General features: G+C 51.2%; 2 protein-coding genes across 3 annotated transcripts; one reads left to right on the forward strand and one right to left on the reverse strand.

Moving 5' to 3' along the window:
• Positions 1-278: 278 nt before the first annotated feature.
• On the reverse strand, positions 279-11,777 carry KCTD2 (potassium channel tetramerization domain containing 2). The gene is made up of 6 exons (XM_054170639.1): positions 11,407-11,777; positions 9,737-9,845; positions 9,009-9,100; positions 7,790-7,885; positions 3,769-3,894; positions 279-2,784 (listed from the first exon to the last, which is right to left on the reverse strand). The coding sequence occupies exons 1-6, from the start codon at positions 11,695-11,697 to the stop codon at positions 2,755-2,757; spliced, it is 744 nt and encodes a 247-aa protein (XP_054026614.1). The 5' UTR covers positions 11,698-11,777; the 3' UTR covers positions 279-2,754.
• Positions 11,778-11,812: 35 nt separating this feature from the next.
• On the forward strand, positions 11,813-14,986 carry ATP5PD (ATP synthase peripheral stalk subunit d). 2 transcript variants are annotated; one of them, XM_054170641.1, is made up of 6 exons: positions 11,813-11,920; positions 12,246-12,376; positions 13,041-13,137; positions 14,184-14,255; positions 14,588-14,650; positions 14,784-14,986. In XM_054170641.1, exons 2-6 carry the CDS (start codon positions 12,255-12,257, stop codon positions 14,913-14,915), a joined length of 486 nt encoding a protein of 161 aa, XP_054026616.1. In that variant the 5' UTR covers positions 11,813-11,920; positions 12,246-12,254; the 3' UTR covers positions 14,916-14,986. The 2 variants fall into 2 exon arrangements, with proteins under 2 accessions (XP_054026616.1, XP_054026615.1); XM_054170640.1 differs by lacking the exon at positions 11,813-11,920 and adding an exon at positions 11,964-12,007.
• Positions 14,987-21,672: the final 6,686 nt, after the last annotated feature.

The following is a 21,672-nucleotide window of genomic DNA, read 5'->3' on the forward strand; positions in this document are numbered from 1 at the left end:
ACCTGGCACAGTTGGGAAAGGAGAAATCCTCCCCCTGGCTCTGGATGGACTTCATGCCTGGTCCTAACTATCAGCCAAGAACCCGAGTGTCCAGTACTGATGATTGGGTTTCTACCATAAACTTGTTTTCCTCAACCTAAAGACCCTGCAGTGGAACTCAGAGTCTTCAACCTCCTGACAATGTCCTGGCTGCAGAGAGCAGGGGGTGAGAGGAGAATCAAGATGCAGCTTCCAAGGTCTTTCTTGTGCACGAGAGTTAAACAGCTGTTCCACAGTGGCAAGGGTTAGGCCCTCTGAGGGTCAGAGGGGAGTGATGGCATCGCTCTGGTGTCAGGTGGTCCTCCCCACCACAGATGGTGGTTTTGGTGACTCAAAAAAGCAGCAAGGTATCGTTCTCATCTCCTTGGGCTGTACTGGACAGAGTCTCCCTCTAGCAAGCGGCGTTGCTCTGAGCGCTGTGATTTGCAGAGCAAGATGCTCAGCTGGCATCCATGGGACAAAAGCAGCCCAGCCAGTTCCTGTTGCCTTTAGTTTGGTGTTTCTTGGTCAGCTCTCAGAAACTCCCTCCTCTGAGGATGGGGAAAGAAGACAAACGAGCGTGCAGGGGCTTCTTAGGCTGTTGTCTTGCATACATGTGCTTCTTGATGTCTTAGCTGTGAGAACAGATGGCTAATGACTGAGGCTGTAAGATACTGACAGAGGAGAGATCTCTATACACATCACAGTGTTGTTCAGGCCCAGCCAAGGTGTTTGCTCTAACCACACCAATTCCACCTCACCGCCTTGCAAACTGGGAAGATGGAGGGAAGGAGAGCCAGGTTCTTCAGCCCGATGGCAAGCCAGCTGTGCTTCAACAGCCTGCAACTGACACAAGGTGAATCCCAAAAGGTTTGGCACAGTCCTTTGTCCCCAGGCCTAAGCTAGCACGGGTCATTAACCAGTCCTTCTGGAGAGCGAGGCAAAGGCTCCACCGGAGGAGGTACGTTGGCAAAGCAGGATGGGGAAGGACAGGCAAGGAGCACTGAAAAGAGGCAGAGTGCAGCAGTGCCACTCGGGGTCCCTGCACATCTTGTCTGCTGAACTGCTGGTGGGACTGTTGGTAACACTGCTGCAAGGCTGTCAGCAACAAGTGGTAAGATGGGAAACGTGCCTAACCTACTTCCAAACTTTAAGGAGGCCCTGGGTAGCTGAAGTCCTCCAGAGAGGAGCCCAGCTCCTCAGTGCAGGTGAGGAACATTCTGATACCTTCTTGAGAAACATCTGCTCCAAGCTTGTCAACGGCTGCGAGCTCCAGAAGCTTCCTGCTGAATGTCAGTTTGGGACTTAACTCAAAGAGACCCAAGTGCCTTGATACTTGGGCTACAGAGACCAAAGCCAGGATGAAAGGGGGGGTGGAAAAAACCCATGCAGCAAACTCCTAAGAAATTCCATTTAGCAGCCTAGGAGGGACATGCCCTTGGTTAGGGATGGCACAGGTCAACAGAGGGGAACCGGTGACTGCAGTTTGGCTAAGATCAGAATTCAAGAGAGGCACAAAACGAACATTTTGCACATCCATCCAAGGCATTCCAAAACAAAAGAAGAGTCACAAGTCAACACATCACTTTGGACAAGAAACAGTACAACAGTTTGGCAACTTTTCACCAACACCCCCCTCCCCCCCAGCTCTGTGATGTCCCTCTGCAATTTCAGGTGATTCCTTGAAGGTGGGGACACAGGAGGGGGGCTGCAGATATATCGCTTCATGTGAAGGGGGGAATCTCTTCTGCAAAGGATCTCATGGGTTAAACCAAACCTACCTGCTTGCTACAGTACAAAAGAAATTCTGCCTGAAGTCCTCCCTGGGTGAGAAGGAGGGAGACAGAGAGCCCATGCTGCTGGAGACAAACAAGGCAAAGCTGAACTTGGCAGCAACAAGTCCCTAAGCTTGTGACTTTGCACCAGGCTAAGATATGGCCATGGCAGGGGACTGGAGGGGAAGATGTCGCTGCTCTTCCTCAGCAGAGAGGTGTAAAGGACAGAACTCTCACTCTATCATTATTCTGGGTGAACACAGGTCTCTTTTTGTTTATGCATGCAAAGCCATGGGCTCTGGAGAGTGCCAGGAGCCCAGATGTAACGGTGGCACCAGCGAGCCCTGGGCTAGATGTGCACACAACTCCCCTCCCCTTATTATTATCTAAACTCAGCTCTTAGGAAGTGAACAAGGAACAAATACAAAGCACAAATGGAAAAGTCTGTGTGGGTTGGTTGTTTTTTTTTACAAGTGGTTGTTTTGTTTCCCCTCTGAAAGCCCTGTTCTGGTTTAGGGGCAGGGGGCTGACTGCTCAGGAGGGGGAGCATTGCAAGGTCCCTGCACTTCTCTGGTGGCAGACCTGGGTGCAAGAAATGGCACAGCTCAAATATGGATCTTCCCACCCGTGCCAGCCTGTGGAAGGTGGGACAGAGAACAACAAGGGCCTGTGGACCTGAGCAACCTTTGCAAAGGCTCCGACTGGGAATCCAGCCCAGCCATTGCTGGAAAGATTCGATACAGCGCTGGCCAAGAAAAGAAAACACTTGTGGAAAGGACCATCCAACTGGGAAGAGTCTTTTCCTTCCTTGGTTTCCAGGGTAGGAGGGAAGCCTTTGGTTATGACCAGAATTATTCCCCAATGGCAGGACAGGCTTGGCTTTGCTTAGCTCGGTTACTGTACAAGGACAAGGTGGCGCCGCCCCGCGGACCGCTGGCAGCCTGCGCCGGGGACCCTCGAGTCACATCCGGGACCCTCGCTCCTGGAGAATCTGAAAGAGAGGACAGCTTCCATCAACACCTTGCAGCTGCAAAAGGTCACATTCAGAGTCTGGTATCTCTAAATACAAGAGAGCTGTGGAGGTGCTGGAGCCAGGGCAGAGGAGGGCAAGGAAGCTGGGGAAGGGTCTGGAGAATAAATCTTCTGAGGAGCGACTGAGGGAGCTGGGGATGGTTAGTGTGGAAAAGAGGAGGCTGAGGGGAGACCTCATTGCTGTCCGCAGCTACTTGAAGGGATACTGTAGATAGGCTGGTGCTGGTCTCTTCTCACAGGTAATTAGCCATAGGACAAGAGGGAACAGCCTCAAGCTGCCACTGGGTAGGTTTAGACTGGACAGTAGGAAACATTTTTTCATGGCAAGAGCGGTCAGGGATTGGAAATGTGCTGCCCAGGGCGGTGGTGGAGTCACCAACCCTGCATGTGTCATTTGGATGTGGTGCCTGGGGATATGGTTATGGGGTGACCCTTCTAGAGTAGGGTTAATGGTTGGACCTGGTGATCCTGAGGGTCTTTTCCAACCTGAATATATCTGTGATTCTGTGGTGAGCTAAGGTGAGGGCTGCTTGATGGCTCTTATGCTACCATAACAAACGACAGGCTGGTAAAAGCTGACCCAGCCCCTCCTCTACAAACTCCTGCTAGGAGTTAAGAATCTTATCACCTTTTGGTGCTGTCCTGGGGAAAAGAGGGGACTGAAAACCCCAAAATGTGATCAATGTCAAAGGTCCTTGCTGTGCTGTCCTGCCTTTATCAAGTCTCTCTTTCCTCCAGGTTTTTCTGGTGCTAATCTGAAACGCACCAAGAGCCTTCCTTAGCTCTTTGCCTTACAGTAAAACCTGCACTCTTCCAAGACCATGAGGAAACAGGAAAGCTGGTACCTAGAACTGCTACTGCAAAACATGGATCTGTTGGTGTAGGAAAAGCTTTTCCCCTGCAGAGGGGAGCTCAAGTCAGTAGAGCTGAGCAGGCAGCTTACCTTTGCCTTCTCACTTGGCTCCTTGACGATGCCGTTGGTCGAATTGTTGAGCTCCCTGGACACAACGCAGAGGAATTCTGCCTGGTCTTCATTTCCATAGTTATAGGAAGATCCAATGCTGATCAGCTGTGCAACAGGAGACAGCCAAGGTAACTATGAAATGTTGGGACTTTTGCTTTATTCTGACAGCTGAAACATGCCTCTGTAGCAATAATATCCCAGTGGTGCAAGCCAGGGCTCTGCTCTGGCGGGGACATATAGACTAAAAGGCACTTAGAACAAAATATCCTATCTGTGTTGTGGATCAATTGGTGCTGGATGCCCTTTCCTGTGATGTCAATGATCTAGGTTGCCACTCAGCAGTTCATTTTGCCCTTCTCTGCCTGGTCTTTGATGCACAGACTCCTGCTGCCTTGTTCTGAACTCAAGTTCAGGGCCATCTCATTTCAACTACACTACCACGTAGAAGGGTTGGTCCTTGGGGTCCCTTCCAGCCTGATATTCCGTGTAATTGCTCTCTAATGTACAGCAGCCCTGGACCTGCAGTTTCTCCCCGTAGCCTCCTGTGTCACAGGCTTTCCTCTATGTGTGTGCAAGGCAGGGGAGCTCCAGCGCTCTCGAGGCAGGGACACAGCTGAGCTCCAGAGCTCTCTAGTGGCACCTGGAGTCCCAGGAAGAAATTCCAGCCTGAAGCTGTTAATGCCGAACAACTGAGGGCAGAAAAAGGAAAATCAGGTCAAATGTTGTGATAATTTGCTAATCCAGATATGGGGTAGGTGATGCAGAATTCCTGGTCCAGACTACCCTGAACTCAGCTCTCAGCTTTGATGTGTCTTGGATGTGTCAAAGCTGGAAAGGGCAGCTCTTCCCCACAGCCAGATGTGGGATTAACTGGGGCTGTGTGGCAAGCCAGCACGCCTCTTCACACAGATGTCGTCAAGACAGAGTTTGCTCTCTGTATACAGGATTATATTCTGGTACTGCTGTGAGCAGGGGCCTGGACCTGCTCCAGGAAATCCCATCTGTCTTCATTTGTCATTATTACATTAAAAGGACATCCTGGAGTGCAGAGCTAATTTGTCACTTAGAGCTCGGCTCTGCTTTCCAGATAACAAATCCCAGTGATCTCCAGAAAACCACAGGAATCTTACCACCTCTGCACCTCTAGGAAACTTCCATGTGCAGTGTTCAGCCCAACTTCCACATCCCAATGGAGTTTAGAAGGGGCAGCTCCATGTTTGTGAGGCAGATGAAGCCAACAGCTTGCCTAGACAGGGAAGAGCTGCAGGAAGAGCTGAGGCGGGGGGGACTGTTGAACTGACTGACCTCTAGGACTGTTTTAACTGGGTTTGGATGTTTGTGCTGAGGGCAAAACCATAAACACAGCACCAAAAAAACCCCAAACCAAACAAAAAAGCCAATCAACTTTTTGCCTTTTGCTTCCCTGTTCTCTGTCTTGAATGGAACTAGATGACCTTTAGGGTTCCTTTCAACCCAAAGCATTCTATGACTGTTTAAGCTCCTGGCTCTTTCAGTGCCACACATCACTATTTGCCAGACTGCTGAACTGTGGGTGGAGAGGAGAATGGATTTCTGTTTAAAACACCACATTTCTGTTCCATCCTTAATTTAAGTAGAACTGAATGGGACAAGGCAGAGACCCTGAAAGGCCACATGCTCCTCTGAGGACCACAGCCTGCCAGACAGTAAGGCTGCAGCAGCTTTTCTCTCTTCTGGTTCTCCTGCAGCTTTCTCAACCAGTCTGAGTTGTACTCTCCAAAGAGCCTGTGAAGGGAATGTCTGCTCTGTCCCATCACTGGCATCCAGGCTGAGATTTAGCAACAGGCTCTCCCTCTCCCAAACATGCAATCTGTTACCACCTCTCCCAACTGTGTCTCAGCATGCCATGAGCTGTGATTTGGGGGAGGGCAGGAGGCAGCTGGGTTGCACATCTGGGGAAAGACTTTGGCAATAGATTGGAGCTACACTTGCCTCCCAGCTGGGGCTGTTTCAGGGTAGGACATGTCCTGTGCTGCACCACTGTCCTGTTCCTGCTCTGACACCCAGTGTGGATCATCTCATAGCTGGAGAGGGGCTGTACTGCTGTGTGAAGGCATCAGATCTCTCCGTCCTCTCAAGCTTGCTGCCCTTGGGGGTGTCTGAGCTGAATGCAAGTCCTGGGGAGGGCAAAACCAGCTCCTGGAGTGTGCTGGACAGGAAGTTTTCCTGGTGCCTGCATCGTAAGGAAGGACACTGATCCCTGTCTTAGTGATCTGGGCAAATGTTGTGAATGGCAGAGGAAGGGAACTGGAAGGGAATGCAGCAGCATTTGCTTGCATCTAGTATCTTGCTCCTATTGTTACAGATTTGAAAGCTAGGAGAGGTGTAAGGGTGGATTCCTGTGTAGAGCCCTGCTTATGGCCTTTTGGGTTTGGGGGTGTAGGGCAAATTCTGGTAAGTCCATTTCTGGACAGCAAAACCTGGCTGTTGGAGAGCTGCATTTCCATACAGCAGCTTGTGGCTCCTGGTCACAAGATTCACTACCAGCTCACAGGGGAAAGGGGTTTTGGCTGCCTCTCCACTATGCAACACTTTTCAGGCATTACAGAACAGTTATAAATGAACTGATGCAAGGTGCTGTTGCTAACCCCATGTCTCACTTTGTGTTAGCACATTTCCCACAGCATCCACTTGGGCTGAAGCTGGGCTCACTGGGAAGACAAGCAGAGCTGCAATCCACAGAGCCTGTTCTGCAGTTGCTTAATATAGCATTAACATGAAGGCCAGCTGGTTTGCAGTTCTCCAGCCTCCTAAAGAAGAGGACTGAATTTGATTCCAGAAGCCAAATCTGGAACTAACACCATATGCAACTTCAGTGACACCCAGCCCTGGCTGCACTGCAAAGGCACCTGCAGGAAGTGTACTTCTCAAGTCATCCAGCAGCTCTTCATCTAACACAGGAGCCATGGCTTTGAGCTTCCAGAAAAGTCATGCAGTATTTTTCTCATGGCTCTAATAACTTTCCTGCACAGAACTGTTCTCCTGGGGCCTGGTACATCTGATGAAGTCCAGGCTGTGCTGCCATGCATTGAGACCTGGTCAGGCTGGAGAGTTGGGCAGAGGGAACCTCATGAAGTTCAAGACCTGTGGAGGAATAACCCCCTGCACCAGTACAGGTGAAGGCTTGGCCTGCTGGAAAGCAGCTCTGTGGAGAAGGACTTGGTAGACATTATGCCTGAATGGGGAAGGCCAGTGGGTTCCTGAAGCTGCCTGAAGAACACTGTGGCCAGCAGGTCAAGGGAGGTTCTCCTCCCCCCCCTACTCTGCCCTGGAGGATTGTGTCCAGTTCTGGGCTCCCCAGTTCAAGAGGAGCAGGGAACCACTGGAAAGAATCCAATGGATGGCCACAAAAATGAGGGGACTGGAGCATTTCCCTTATGAGGAGAGGCTGAGACCTGGGACTGTGTAGCCCAGAGAAGAGTAGCCCAAGAGGGGATTTTATCAATGCTGACCAATATCTAAAGAGTGGATGTCAAGAGGATAGGGATGGGTTCTTTTCAGTGGTGCCCAGTGATAGGAAAAGGGACAATGGACACAAAGTGCAACACGGGAGGTATCACTTAAAGGTAAGGAAAAACTTCTTTCCTGTAAGGGTGCTGGAGCATGGGACCAGGCTGCCCAGAGAGGCTGTGGAGTCTCCTTCTCTCTGGAGATGTTCAAACCCCATCTGGATGTGTGAGCAATGGGTTTGGACTGGATTATCTCCAGTGGCCCCTTCCAACCCCTGCTTCTGTGATTCTGTGTGGGCAATGCAGGTGAGATCTGAAGACACAAGAAATCCTGACAGAAACCGAGCTCTCTCGGCAGCTTGAGTGAATTCTGTCAGTTATTCCCCAGGGGCAGGCTGCTCCTCAGCTGAGGCTGCTTACTCAGCAGGGAAGGGCAGTGTGAAGTGCAGCTCAATAGCAAACTCTGCTTATTCCCTGGGGAGCTTTCAGAGGGATTCTGCCAGCAATGGTACCTGTTCGAATTTCCACCCGTCGGACATCGTGGACACCATCTGTGTGAGCTCCTCCTCTTGGCACTGCAGGACTCTGTACACATGCTTCACAGGTCCCTAAAGCACACACAACCAAGGTAAGCCTGAGGATAGTCATTGTCACACTAACAGCAAGCTAGAAGAGCAATAAGCCTCTCCTGCTCTTGTCCTTTGAGGAAGGCTTTCTGAAGTTTCATCTTTCTGCTCATTCAGGCTTGACAGAGTTTGGGTTGCTCAGTCTGGAGCCAAGAAGGCTCTGTGGAGATCCTGCTGCAGCCTTTCAGTACTTAAAGAGGCCAATCTGAAAGCTGGGGACAGACTTTTTAGCAGGGCCTGTTGTGACAGGACAAGGGGGGAAAGTTTAAAGTAATGAAGATCTTAAAGGTCTTTCTCAACCACAGTGATTCTGTGGTGCTGTAAATGATGGAGATTTAGAACAGATAACAAAGACTCTTCTTTTTTCCCCACTGAGGGTGGTGAGAACCTGGCCCAGGTTGTCCAGAGAGGTGGGAGATGCTCCATCCCTGGAACCATTCAGGTCAGGTTGGCTGGGGCTCTGAGCAACCTGCTCTAATTGCAGATGTCCCTGCTCAGTACAAGGGAGTTGGACTAAGCCACCTTTAGAGCTGACTTTAAACCTTTCCAACCCAAACCACTCTGTGATTCTAAGATTCTCTAACTGATTCTAACCCAGGTACCTACAGCTGACACACTTAAAACCCTTCAGCCTCCTAGGTGACTCAGGGCCAGTGAAAGCAAAATTTCTTTGGATTTCAAAGCCAGTTACTGCTTTCTGAAAACATTTGTCTTCTGCAATGGAATCTGCTGGGTGCTGAGCAGCACTGGGTATAATTGCTGCAGAGAGCAATAAAGGGAAGAAAATGGTTTAGAGAAGGAAGAGTTTGAACTTTTCTTTACCCACCAAGTTGTATATTTTGCTTTGTAACTACCCATCTTAGCTCCTGGCCCCTCTGCCTTACTGTTCACTGCCTTTCCCTGCAGTGCTAACAGGAACACTCCGTGGGCTGTGCTTACAGACCCACTCTGGGGACTCTGTCCTGGCTATGCCCTGAACCCCCCTACAAGCAGTAATTCTCCCTGTTAAAGCTGACCAAAGAACTGCTGTGAGAAGTGCCTCCAGCCACACTTCTTCTCCTGTGCTACAGCAGATGACTGACTTCAAAAGGCAAGTGTGCATTACTTGAGAGGTTCTGTTCTCGTTGTCTCGTATCCGCTCCTTCACCAGCCGCACCAGAGATGCGATGTTGTAGAACTCAGCTTCTTCCAGTACCCCTAAGAAAGGAACCAAAGGTACAGCATAGAACAAAGGTCACCCTGTCACAAGGGTGCAGCAGCTGCTTCTGACTCCAAACCTAGCCCAGATGTGAGAAAATCCCCAGATGCTGGATAGATGGATCTCCACTCTCACTGACCTCATGCTCCCAGGCTGGAAGAAAATGACCAGCTAGCTGTCACCTCCTTTTGTGACTCAGGGGATGTTTAAGGAAGATTATTCCCCTTCCCTGGGAAAGCTCACAGTACCATCTCTATCTTGTTCACACAGCCTCATTAGGGGAAAGTCCCCAAAGGTGGTAGAGAACTGATGTTTGTGGAGGGAGAGGAGATGTGCTAACAGGTCTTTGAGCTGCTAACAGAAGCCTTTGAGCTCAGCAGAACGGTGATGGGGCTGTGCTACAAGCTGCAGGCCTCTCTTTTCAGGAAAATACAGCATCTAATGATCATTAACTGAGATTCAATCATCCTTCTGAGAAGCTTCAGTACTAACTGGGAGCACTGGGCAATGTGCCTCACTCGCACCCTCACACATTGCCACGTCAGGAGCCTTGGGCAAGTCTCTGATGAGGGCTCTGTGACCCTGCTCCCAAACAGTTATTTTTTTGCAGCTCTTCCCCTGTATTCTTCTCTTACCTTCTTCTGCAAGCTCCTTGTTTATGATGAGCTTCCCATGTCGGAGGTAGTTCAGTATTGGACCAAAGTAGGTGGGGTCTCTGTCGATGAGATACGCCCCGGTCTCATCCTGTGCAGCGGAACAGGGGGTTAAGGATTCCAGGGGTAAACAACACACTGAAGAGTTTCTCTTCGAGAACCTGGCTTCATTTGCCTGTGAAGGGGGCACTCCACATTTAAACCAGTATCTGAACTCAGCTACACAGCCTGCCTGCAGCTCAACCACGCTGGCAGATGCTGTGAATGAAGCATTTCTACAAGCAGAGTTTATATACCCAGAGAGGAAAAGCAGGGGCTAGCAGATTCTCTTCACTGCAGCGATAAAACCCAAACACTGGCAGTTGTCTTCTGTCTAAATTTTGTTTCCCAGCCTGGTTTAACTAAAAGACTGCATCTCTGGTTCTAGCCAACACCATATGATGGTTTAAGCAGCTCTTTTTCATTCCTTTCTACCACTGAAGACACAGGATGCACTGCACCCCCAGTGTCACCAGCAAGACAATAACTATTGTCATCCAATAGCCAACCATTCACAACCAAAAGCATCTCTTGAGCCAGTTCTGAAGCAAGTCTTCCACATCACACTTTAAATCACTTTAAAGCAATGTTTGTCCTGCTAATCTGCTCTAAAGCAATAAAAAAGTGGGAGGGAAAAAGACTCTGGAACGTCATCTCCTCTACTCACTGAGGCTGATGGCCTCTATTTTGATCATGGATTTAGTTTCTGATTAAACTCTGACCAGAGAGGCAAGAGACCTCACTGATTCCCAGTCTGACCTACCCACAAAACATTCATGAAACCTTCTGCAGTAAATCCTGCAGAAACCCCACAATGACCAGAATAAGTGCTGCAAAATCCTTGTCTATTGCAGTGTACCTGACATGACTTCCAAAACTCCCCATCCATGTGAGCTTTGATGAGAGCAAAGTGAAACACATTAAGCAAAAGAAACAAACAACCCACCCCACCCATGCATAGGGTGAGAAAGCATTGCAAATCCTGTTTCTAGAAATGTTTCCCCTCTAGTTCCCTCTCTGCTGCAACCATTGTGGGAAGATGCTGATCAGCTCCTTAAGGAGATGCCTGTCACCACAGGAGGTGAACGGCATCAGTGCCTGCAGCACCGGGGTGTGACAGGCACCAGAGAAGACTCTGAGCCCTCTTCTTGGGGATGCAGCCAACTCTGTGGCCGTGTAACAGGGCACAAGGGACAAAGAGATGGCATGTGTCAGAGCAACGTGGGCCTCTGGCACAGTGGGAGTGGGAAGCTGCCTATCCACACCATAGGGACACAGAGTGCTGGGGCTGCAGAGCAGCGTTAGGGGTTCTGGCCATCGGGACACCAGCAGCCATGGCTGTCACCCAGCTCATAGAGTGGGGTCAAGGGGTTCCAGCCCTGGGGACATCGGCAGCCGGAGCTGTCACCCGTCCTGTAAAGTGGGGTCAGCAGGTGCCAACTCCTAGGACATCGGCAGCCAAGGCTGTCACCCAGCCCGTGCAGCAAGTCAGGGTTCTGCTCCCCGGTCACACCGGCTGCCGCAGGAGCTAAGGCGGCTCAAAGAGGGGCGGTAACTGCCCGGTTCCGGGGCCTCGATGGTGGGGTGGGGGCCGGCCCCCGCCGCAGCCTCACCTTGTCGGAGCCGAGCTCGGGCCCGTCCTGGCAGCAGAGGCGGCACAAGAAGGACTTGGGCTCCCGGCACAGCGTCTGCCGAGTGCTCACGAAGTACGTTCCGCCCACGTTCAGACGGACCCATTTGGAGGCAGCGGGCGGCCGGGCCGCGCCGGGCGGAGACGGCGTCCCACCCGATCCCGCCGCCGCTCCGGCCGCTCGGGGGCTGGGCGGCCCCGGCGCCCCCCCGGGGCCTGGACTGGGCGTACGGCCCCGCGGCGGCCCCTCGGCCGCCGCCGCCAGTTCGGCCATATCGGTACCGCTCAGAGCCCCCGCGTCGCCATCACCACCCACTGCGCCGCCCCGCTCCGCCGCTGCTTCCGGCAGCCCAAGCAGCTCCGGGGCAGCAGCGGCAGCCGCCGGGACGAGGCGAGGGACACTTTCCGGTGGAGCCGCGCCCCGATTGGGCGGCGGGGGAGGGACTTCCGGCGGTGCTGGCGCCTGCGCCCGGGGACGGCCGTGGCGGTCAGTGAAGGTGAGCGCGGGGAAGGGTCGCGGCGGGGCCGGAAGGGGTTGAAGGGAGTTCTGGGGGCGAAAACCGGCCGGAGAACCGGAGAGTAAGGTCCGCGATTCCCGGGGCTGCCGCCGAGAGCAGGGCGGGGCGCGACCGGGCGTTGGGGGGCCGGCGGAGGGGGCGTGCGGCCACGGCGGGGCCGAGGCGGAGCGGTGTCCCTGTGTCCGCCCCAGCCCCCGTCACTCGGTGCCGGCGTTCCCGGGCCGGAGCCAGTCCCGCGGTTGCTGCGCGCTGCCCGCTCCCCCCGGCAGCATAACCCACCTGGTGTCATCTGTCGCGGGCGCAGGCTGGAAGCATGGCGAGCCGCAGAGCTGCTATCAAAGCCATCGACTGGGCGGCCTTCGCCGAGAGGGTGCCCCCCAACCAGAGGGCCATGTTCAACGCCCTGAAGACCCGCAGCGACGCGCTGTCGGCCCGGTGAGTCTGCCCCACTCCTGCGTGTGGGGCGGTTCAGTCCCTCGGCTGAACCTTTCAGCCTTCCTGGTACTGGGTTGAGCCAGCGTCGGTAACTGGTCTCACCGAAGTGTCCTCACAAGCATTAAAGCAGATCACCTGCAGGACAGCTGGTGGCTTTTTTTGGCAAATCATCTTTACTTAATCCTCCCCAGAGTATGCCTAGAGCTGCAGTGTGAGAAAGCAGTTCTGTGGAAGCAGTTTGCTTTGGCAATGTTCACAACAGTACTCAAGCTTTATGATTCTGTTAATTTCTGCACAGATTCAGGAGTCTTCTCAAACCCTTCAGAATCTACTGCTTGACACAAATGCTGTGGACTGTTGCACTTACTGCAGGTTGCTCAGCAGTGTCAAAACTGCCCAGTCCTTGCTTACAGTGCTGCCTGCACCCAGATTGGAGTGGGGCAGAGCTGCAGGCTGGACTCTGTCTGTATAGAAAAGTCTGTTTCAAAGGCAGAGGGGTTTGCAGAAATGGTTCATTGTGGCTTGTTAGTGATAGACTTGAACATACTTAAACTAAACTTAGCATGCCCTCTTGACACTCTGGAAAATAACTCTGGCAGGGAGCAAGTGATAGCCCAGGGTGACTTCTGGTGCTGGTCCTGACTGCTGTCCTCTGCCTCTCCAGGTTGGCTGCCCTACCAGAGAAACCCCCGGCCATCGACTGGGCTCACTACAAAGCCACTGTGGCTAAAGCTGGCATGGTGGATGAGTTTCAGAAGAAGGTCAGTCTCTCTGACAGCTCTTTGGAGGTTAAATGAGGAATGGCTTTGGTGGTGAGAAGAAAAGGCCAGAACTGGCAGAGGAGGTTGGTTTTAGCTTTTTAGGGTGTCAGGTAATGATAGGGCTAGGGGGAATGGAACAAGAATAGAAGTAAATAAATTCAGGTTGGATGTTAGGAAGAAGTTCTTCAGCATGAGGGTGGTGAGAGACTGGAACAGGTTGCCCAGGGAGGTGGTGGAAGCCTCATCTCTGGAGGGCTTTAAGGCTAGGCTGGATGTGGCTCTGAGCAACCTGCTCTAGTGTGAGGTGTCCCTGCCCATGGCAGGGGGGTTGGATGATCCTTGAGGTCCTTTCCAACCCTAACAGTTGTATGATTCTATGATCTGCATTGCTAACCTTGAGGAGTTCACTTCAGTGCCACCTTTCAGGAGGAAACCTGTGGTTCTTAACAGTGAGAAAGCTGGTGGAAGACAACTTCATCAGTTATTATGGCTGCAGGAGGGTGTTCAGGTAGTGCCTCTCCTGAAGCAAAAGGTCAAAGTGTTTCTCTGACTTGTGGTCTGGAAGGTGGTGAGTGTGGCTCTGCACACAGTGAAGTGTGTAAGGCTCATGGGTGCCTGCAGGGTTTGCCTTCCTCTTTATGAGCAGAGATAGACAAGCACATTTAGTGCTATGAAAACTGGCTTCCCAAGACAGGGAGGACCCACTGACCTCAGATGGACCTGGGAGCTTTGTCCTGGGGGAAATAAGTCTGTGATATCAGACTTCCTTGCTTCCTTACAGTGCTGTGATGGATGGTGGGGGGTATTATGTGTTCTGGTTGTGGTGTGCAGCATGGAATAGATTCCTTTAAGCTCATGGGTGAGCAGCGCTGCTTGTGAAGGACGTGGTCAAGCTGTGCTGATCAGCTTTAGAAAGCTCATTAACTTAACAGGGTTGTGAGTATATCTTAGGAAGAAAGGAGGGAATGCTGCCAGGAGAAATGACCTTGGTGTGACACATTATCTCTTCCCAAACCATGTAACAAATGTTCTCTTTCCATTTGCAGTTCAGTGCACTAAAGGTTCCTGAGCCTGTGGATACACAGTCTGCCAAAATTGATGCCCAGGAGCAGGAAGCTGTAAGTGTTTAAACTGTTCCTTAGTGGTGGGGTTGTCTCTTGACTTCTGTGAGGGTGGGGAAGCTGGGAGGGATGTTCTGTGTGTGCATCTGCACAGGCAGGGCAGCCTGAGTGAGAGCATGGCTCTGGTCTTCAAACACGGCTCTGGCTTTTGGCTAAGCAAGATCTCAGCACAGGGAAGGGTTTGGCTCTCTGGGGTTTGATCAAGGTCCTGTCAACTTGCCTACTCTAATGATGATGAGTTTTAATGCCAAGTTAAATTGTGAGCTCATGGGTTGACTGTGGGTCATTGTTTTGATCCTGTATTCACCACATCCTCTCCTTTCCTGCAGGCTAAGAGCACTGCTGAGTACGTCCAGGCTTCCAAGGCTCGTATTGCCCAGTATGAGCAACAGGTAAGGCTGGACTTGGCTGGGTGAATGCTCTCTTCCACCCAGCCTGGCACACCCCTTGCTCTTGTATGTGTGTACTTTGCTCTTACTGCTGACAAGTGACCTGTGACACTTTTGTCTCTGCTCCCACTTGAAGCTTCAGAAGCTCAAAAGCATGATTCCCTTCGATCAGATGACGCTGGAAGACTTGCACGAAGCCTTCCCTGAGACCAGACTGGACAAGGAGAAGTATCCATTCTGGCCCCACAAGCCAATTGCTGACCTGTAAACTCACCTGGGAGCAGTTTGTCTAACGACTGTCAGACTCTGAGCTTCTAAATAAAAGTCTTTTGCCTCCTGTCTGTGGCTTAGGTCTTGGCCATCAGGTTGCAAGGTTCTGAGACAGGTGGAGCAACACAGTAACTCACAAGCCAGCCCAGTTCTCCTGGATTTTGTCTTCTCTACCTGTGAGCTTGGTTTTGATCATAGAATCAACCAGGTTGGAAAAGACCTCAGAGATCAAGTCCCTGGGCAGCCTGTTCCAGGGCTTGGCAACCCTTTTGGGGATGAAATTGTTCCTCATGTCCAACCTAAACCTCCCCTGGTACAACTAGAGGCTGTTTCCTCTTGTTATCCGGGAGAGGAGACCAACCCTTACCTGGCTCCAACCTCCTTTCAGGGAGTTGTAGAGAGCAATGAGGTCTCTCCTCAGCCTCCCTTTTTTTTTTTTGTTCCAGGTTGAACAAACTCAGTTCCCTCAGCTGCTCCCCACAAGATGTGCTCTAGACCTGTCACCAATTTCATTGCCCTTCTCAACCCACTCCAGCACCTCAATGTCCTTCTTGCAGTGAGGGGAAACCTCATGGTGACTCACAGAAAGGACATTACAAACACTTCACACTTGCATTGTTTTATTTAATCATCTGAGGTGGGTTTCTTAAAACACCTTTCCCCCAAAATGGAAACACCTCCAGAAGAGCAGAGGGGTATTGATTCCTTTTTATGTTGGTCCTGTTTGTGGTAGGAATTTCAGACAGGCAGAATGAAGGTGAGCTTCCCCAAATCTCACTATTGTGTTAATTCAGATCTCTTGCTAGCCCACAGAGTGCTTTAAGAACCTCCATGGTTCTGACTTGGAGTACAAAGCACCAAACATGCAGGTCTCCTACCCTATGGGTTTGGGGTTTTGGTATTGTTTAGGCAACTGAAACAACTGCAGCAGGAGAGAAGTTGCAGTGGAGGGGTTGGAAGCAATGCAGTGGAGAAGAGCTGGACCACACTGCACAGAGCTGGTCTCTAGCTGCTCCATTGTACAGAAATAACAGTGAAAAATGCCAGGGAGAGGAGGAGGTGACTGTAGAGGAGCACCTTCTCCAGAACTGAAAAAAATGGGTCCTGCAGCTGCCAGTGGGGCTGGGCTGGCTGCCCTTTCTCCTGGGCTGCCCTGGGCAGGTTCAGCAGGTTGGTCCCTTCCTTGGTGAGGTTGGCCATGGTCTGCTTGTCGGCTTTCATCAGCAGCTCGGCACGTGTGTCTGCAAAGAGCACGTGCTGCTATAGGGAGGTTGGTGGGCAGCTACCACAGCTGACCCTGCCTGGGGCACTGGTTGCCCTCAGGACCCCCACCCTTGCTCAAACCAGCCTGCAGTACATTGCACCAAACTTGTTTCAGAGGTTAGGGGTTGCTTTACCTTGCAGGAAGCTCCTGAGAACCTTGTCTGAGCGCAGGTACTTGTGCTGCTGGTGCAACAGGAAGAAGGTGTCTATCACAGCCATGATCATGAGCAGGAAGGTGCCTAAGAAGAAGACCACTGCAGAACAACATGGAAAGAGAAAGCCCTTGATAATTGGCATTATTTTCTTGAATGCAATCCTGTCTGCATTCAGGTACCTGTTCTGGCCCCAGCAAGCTGACAAAGCTTTGCTGTTCCTGACCTCATTGTTCATGCCCATGAACATCCCAAGACCTTCCTTAGGGCTGGTACCTGTGCAGACATTGGGGTTTATTCAATACCCATGGTTACCTATTACAGGTGGTTTGTTGGAGGAAGTTGGGAGGATGTCGTTGAGAATCACAGCTAGCATGGAGCTGCCAAGGATGATGGCAATCTGGAAACTGACTTTCTCCTCGAGAGAGCTGGGTCCAAACAGCACAGCCATATCCAGCAGGTACAGGGCACAGGTTGGGAGGATCAGGTTCAAAACATACAGAGTGGGGCGTCTCTCCATGGAAATCTGTTGAAGAAGATGGGCAAACCGTGAGCAGGAGCTGGGTTACTGAGAGGGGCAAACGCTCGGGCAGAAAATCAGCTGGGTTCCTACTTCTTCTGCTTGCAAACCAGGGCATGAAAGTACTGACATACCACATAGGTGACCACACCAAAATTCTCATCATCCATTCCTTCTAGGTATTCAATGATGCTGAGGTTGGTGAACTTCCATTCTCCATCACTTAGGAGGTAACTGTGGCTGGCTTTCAGCATCTCAGCTGGTGTCCGTCTTGTCTTTATGATGAGGTCTGTTGCTGCTTGGGCAGCAGGCAGAGGAGGAGAGAAGTTGCAGAATTCAGGTATTTATTAGAGACCTGTTGTTTCCTTTCCCTTTCCCTCCCAACCAAGAGTGTGTGCAGAAAGGGAAAGGCAATGTTTCCTGCACTGCTGGGGTTTTTTTTTTAGCCCATCAGGATGAAATCCTAAAGGATTTTAGTGAAGAGCCTTGGCTGACTCTCTGGGAATGTGGATCTGGGGGGAAATCCTGGTGAGTTAAGGGAGTTGTCCTTTGCAGATAGGAGCTGGAGGGGCTTGTGTCACCTCTGCTTATTTTGCAACTCTTCCTGTTGGGATGATTCACAGATTCATAGAATCACAGAATAGTTTGGGTTGGAAGGGACCTTAAAGATCATCTAGTTGCAACCTCCCCTCCTCCCCCCCAGTCACTGGCAGGGATGCTCCCCCCAGGAACAGATTTCTGGCTACAGTTTGGCTCCCTGAAGCTATCCTTGTCTTCCTCTAGCTTCTATGACTTTCAGATCTATCTAAAGATCTGCAGGCCTGCAAAAATTGCTTGTGAACAAGTAGCCTTGTTGCAGGGAGCCTCCTAAATCTCTTGGTTGGTAGAGAGAAGTCCCTGGGGATATTTGCCATAGAACATCCAGATGCTTCTAGAGATGTGGCTGGGAAATGTGCCAAAACAAAATGACATTTCCCCTGGTGTTATGTGGCCCCAAGGGGACCCAGGGGTTAGGCCTTCTACAAATGTAGCCCAGCTGTGGCAAAACTCAGCTTGCTGCTGTACCTGGGTACAGGAATGAAGCTATGCTCAAGTTGCATGTCTGGGTGTCAAAAGGAAACTTGAAGATCCTCAAGCTGCAGGTTAAGGTAACCTGGAAGGCCTGGGTGAAGTTGAAGATGCCATTGTGCAGGACATCCACATACTCCAAGTTTGAGCCTTGTCCATTCACTCTGGAGGAAACAAGTGGAGAGTGATTGAGCTCCAAGGTGCTGCAGTGCTCCTCAGCCCCACAGACACCTGGACTTGCAACACCCTTCTGGGGGAGTTCTGTCCTGTCACCCAGCCATGGGATGCAGCAAGGAGGAGGGGAACCCCTGGGCTTGAAGGGCTGGTGAGTGCCTCTGCATTTAGGTTTGTAGTAGCTCTGCACTTAGGTTTGTAGTAGCTCTGCACTTAGGTTTGTAGTAGCTCTGCACCTCTGAAGGAAACTCCTTCCTCCCCCCACTCTGCTTCCCACTGTCACCTGGGCAGAGGCTCCTTGCTGGCTTTGCTGTGCTGCAGAGCTGCCTCTCCTCTTTGCCCCCTGCCACAAGAGCTGCGGGTGGTGCTCACCCCTGGGTCAGACCCCCAGTGCTCTCTCCTGTACCTTACAGCAAGCTGCAAAAAGGCATTTCAGTTCATGACGTTGCTGGGCTCTGCTGCTTCCTCAGCTTCAGCTACAGCCCAGATGGGGCATGTCTGGAGAGAGCCACAAAGTGCTTTGTATGAACTGTGGTCAGCATTAATCTAAATTATGAGGTTCTTGGCTCCAGAGAGCTCATGGGAACAACATTAAACCATATTGAGTTAATGCCATTTTCTACAAGAATATCACAGACTGGTTTGGCCTGGAAAGGGCCTTTGAAGTCCAGTGAGGGGAAACATCTGCAGCTAGAGCAGGTTGCTCAGAGCACCAAACAATCTGACCTGGAATGGTTCCAGGGATGTGGCATCTCCCACCCCTCTGGGCAAGCTGAGCCAGTGCCTCATCACTCTCAGTGTAAAACATTTTGTCCTTCTCTCTAGTCTGAACCTCCCTCTTTTAGTTCCAAACCATCTCCCCTTGTTCTGTCATATCCTGTCACAACAGGCCCTGCTCAGAAACTTTTCTGCCTCAATTGTATTTCTCTCAAGCCAGTGGACAAAAAGGGAAGAGGAACCTACCTCTCTAAAATGAAGACAGGGGGAGACCAATACGTTTCTGTGGGCAGAACAACCTTGGTAATGTTACAGAAGTCCTGTGGGTTCCAGGTTGCAAAAGTGTTTTCCCACTCCTGGAGGAAGAAGTTGCAAGAGAGAAATGAGTGCTGGGCTCAGCCATCATGTTGGGCATCACAGGAGTGAAACACTCTCGAGGGACTTACCAGGTTCAACACAAAGTAAAAAGTGACTGTCTGGAGCTTCTCGACCTGGAGAAACAAAAGGGAAGATACTTAGCTGATTTTCTTAGGTAGATCCAATGCAGAGCCCAGAAGCTCTCCTCTGGTTCTCTTGCAGCGGACAGCAGAGATTGCAGAAACTCAGCTCAGGAGGAGAGAGCTGCAGGATCTTGGTCCTGCAGCTGAAGGGTGGGAGCATAGGGTCCAGTGGTTTGAAAACCAAGTAGATTATTGTTAACATTTACATGGCAGTGCCCTGCAAATGTTTTGCTCAGTTCAGGCACTGCTCAGGGTTGGTTTTAGAGCCTGCTCTAAAGCAGGCTGTTGGTCTGAACCTGCCTCTGAGCTTTCTCCCTGGAAGTAGTTGGGAGAAAATACTCCCAATCCTCCAAAAAGGCTTTCAACCAGCAGAAATCTGAAGAAGGGGAAGGGGCTAATTCTCATCTCCGTGACCTTTCTGGCTTCACCCTGCCTGGTGGAAGGCTCAGACCCCAAACCAGCAATTGCCCAGGAGTTTTGGGTCCTTACCACAGAGAGAATAGCCACCAGCATAAAATCCATCTTCACTTCCACAGGCTTCTGTAGGTCTCTCTTGGGCAGTATGTGTGGGTGCAGCTTGCTGTGAGAGGAGATGTTCAGGTGTTCAACAACATCGTAGTAGGTGCAGGCATACTTTGGAGCAGCCCTTGCTAGAAAGAAGGAAAAATCCACTTGAATCAGAAAAGGATCAGGCAAGATCTCAACCTGTGTGAGAAAGAGATGTACCAAAAGAGAAAGGCACACAGCTGTGGGCATCAAACCCATCATTACAGGCTCACAGGATGTTAGGGGTTGGAAGGAACCTGCGAAGATCATTGAGTCCAACCCTTCTGCCAGAGCAGGACCATACAATCTAGCACAGGTCACACAGGAACACATCCAGATGGGGCTTGAAAGTCTCTAGAGAAGGAGACTCCACAACCCCTCTGGGGAGCCTGTTCCAGTGCTCTGTCACCCTCATAGTGAAGAAGTTTCTTCTTATGTCAAGGTGGAACCTCCTGTGCTGTAGTTTATATACATTACCCCTTGTCCTATCACAGGATGCAACTGAGCAGAGCCTGTCCCCTCCCTCTTGACCCCCAGCCCTCAGATAAACACTTATTAAATCCCCTCTCAGTCTTCTCTTCTCCAGACTAAAAAGCCCCATGTCTCAGCCTCTCCCCACAGGGCACATGCTCCAGTCCCTTCATCATCCTGGTAGCTGTCCATTGAACTCTCCCAAGCAGATCCCTGAACCGGGGAGCCCCAAACTGGATGCAATACTCCAGGTGTGGTCTCACCAGGGCAGAGCAGAGGGGTGAATCCCTCCTCAAAGCTTTTCTACCCCTTCAGGACTTACCTGTACCAAGAGAAAAGGTGAGAATAGCTATAAAAGCTCTCAGCATCATCTCCTGCTCCCAGACCAGCAGGACAGTGGTGGTGTGTGAGTTATGAACGTTTCCAGGACGAGTCAGTTGTTACGTGGACTTTGGTTTGATACTTATTAATGAGGGATGGGGATGTTGTAAACAGAAGCTAGGCTTTTTATGTATTTATTTGCACTGGGAGGAAGGAATTGCTAATGGTTTGATGCACTCAGCTGGCTCTTGGGAGCAGCCTTTAGTCGTGGTAAAGGAATAATGAAGGTCATTAAAAAGAAAAAAACAACTTCCCCCCCCAGTAAATCTGACAGTTTGAGGGAGAGGGAAAGAAAGGGCCCAGCTCCACAGACAAAAAGCAAGGAGCCAGAAACACTCAGAAGCAAAGCTTGGCTCATTTGCAGAGCTGAGATTCTGCTACAACCCCACTGAAATGGGGGAATGTCTGTGTGACATGAGGGGGGAAAAAGAGGCTGCTCCCCTTCGAGCCCTGTCCTGCTCTGTAGCAGCCCGGGCTGTGGGCATTAGAACACCTGCTCATTTCTGTGCCCTCGTTCCCCAAAGCACTGAGCCTTTCCCACACCCACTGATTTTCTGTCTCTGATCTCCCATGCTCTCGAGGTTCTTTTCCAACTCTTCTCAGGTGACAGCCTCAGAGACCTTTTTTTTTTCTTTACTTCACTTCTCCATCTGTGTTTCCCTCAGCCACCTCTCTCTCCACCACTGCCTATTTTTTCTGCTGTGATTCCAGCAGCACCTCCGGGTGAGTAGCCTCATTCTTGTGTGCTTGGAAGTTCCATCCTGCTGGGACATTATAGATAGCCTCTGGTTGTGTTTGAGTTATGAAGTGGGAAGAGTATGGGACATGAACCAGATATAAGGGGCATGAGGAGAAGCTGGGGTGGCCTCTGCGCTGGGACTTGAGGGCTGCAATGGTTGTAGGAGCTCATAGAGGTGGGAGACAGTGTCACTAGAGGTGGGACAACATTGAACCCCTAGAATG

The sequence above is a fragment of the Dryobates pubescens genome, chromosome 20, assembly GCF_014839835.1.
Source record: "Dryobates pubescens isolate bDryPub1 chromosome 20, bDryPub1.pri, whole genome shotgun sequence".
Classification (NCBI taxonomy): domain Eukaryota; kingdom Metazoa; phylum Chordata; class Aves; order Piciformes; family Picidae; genus Dryobates; species Dryobates pubescens.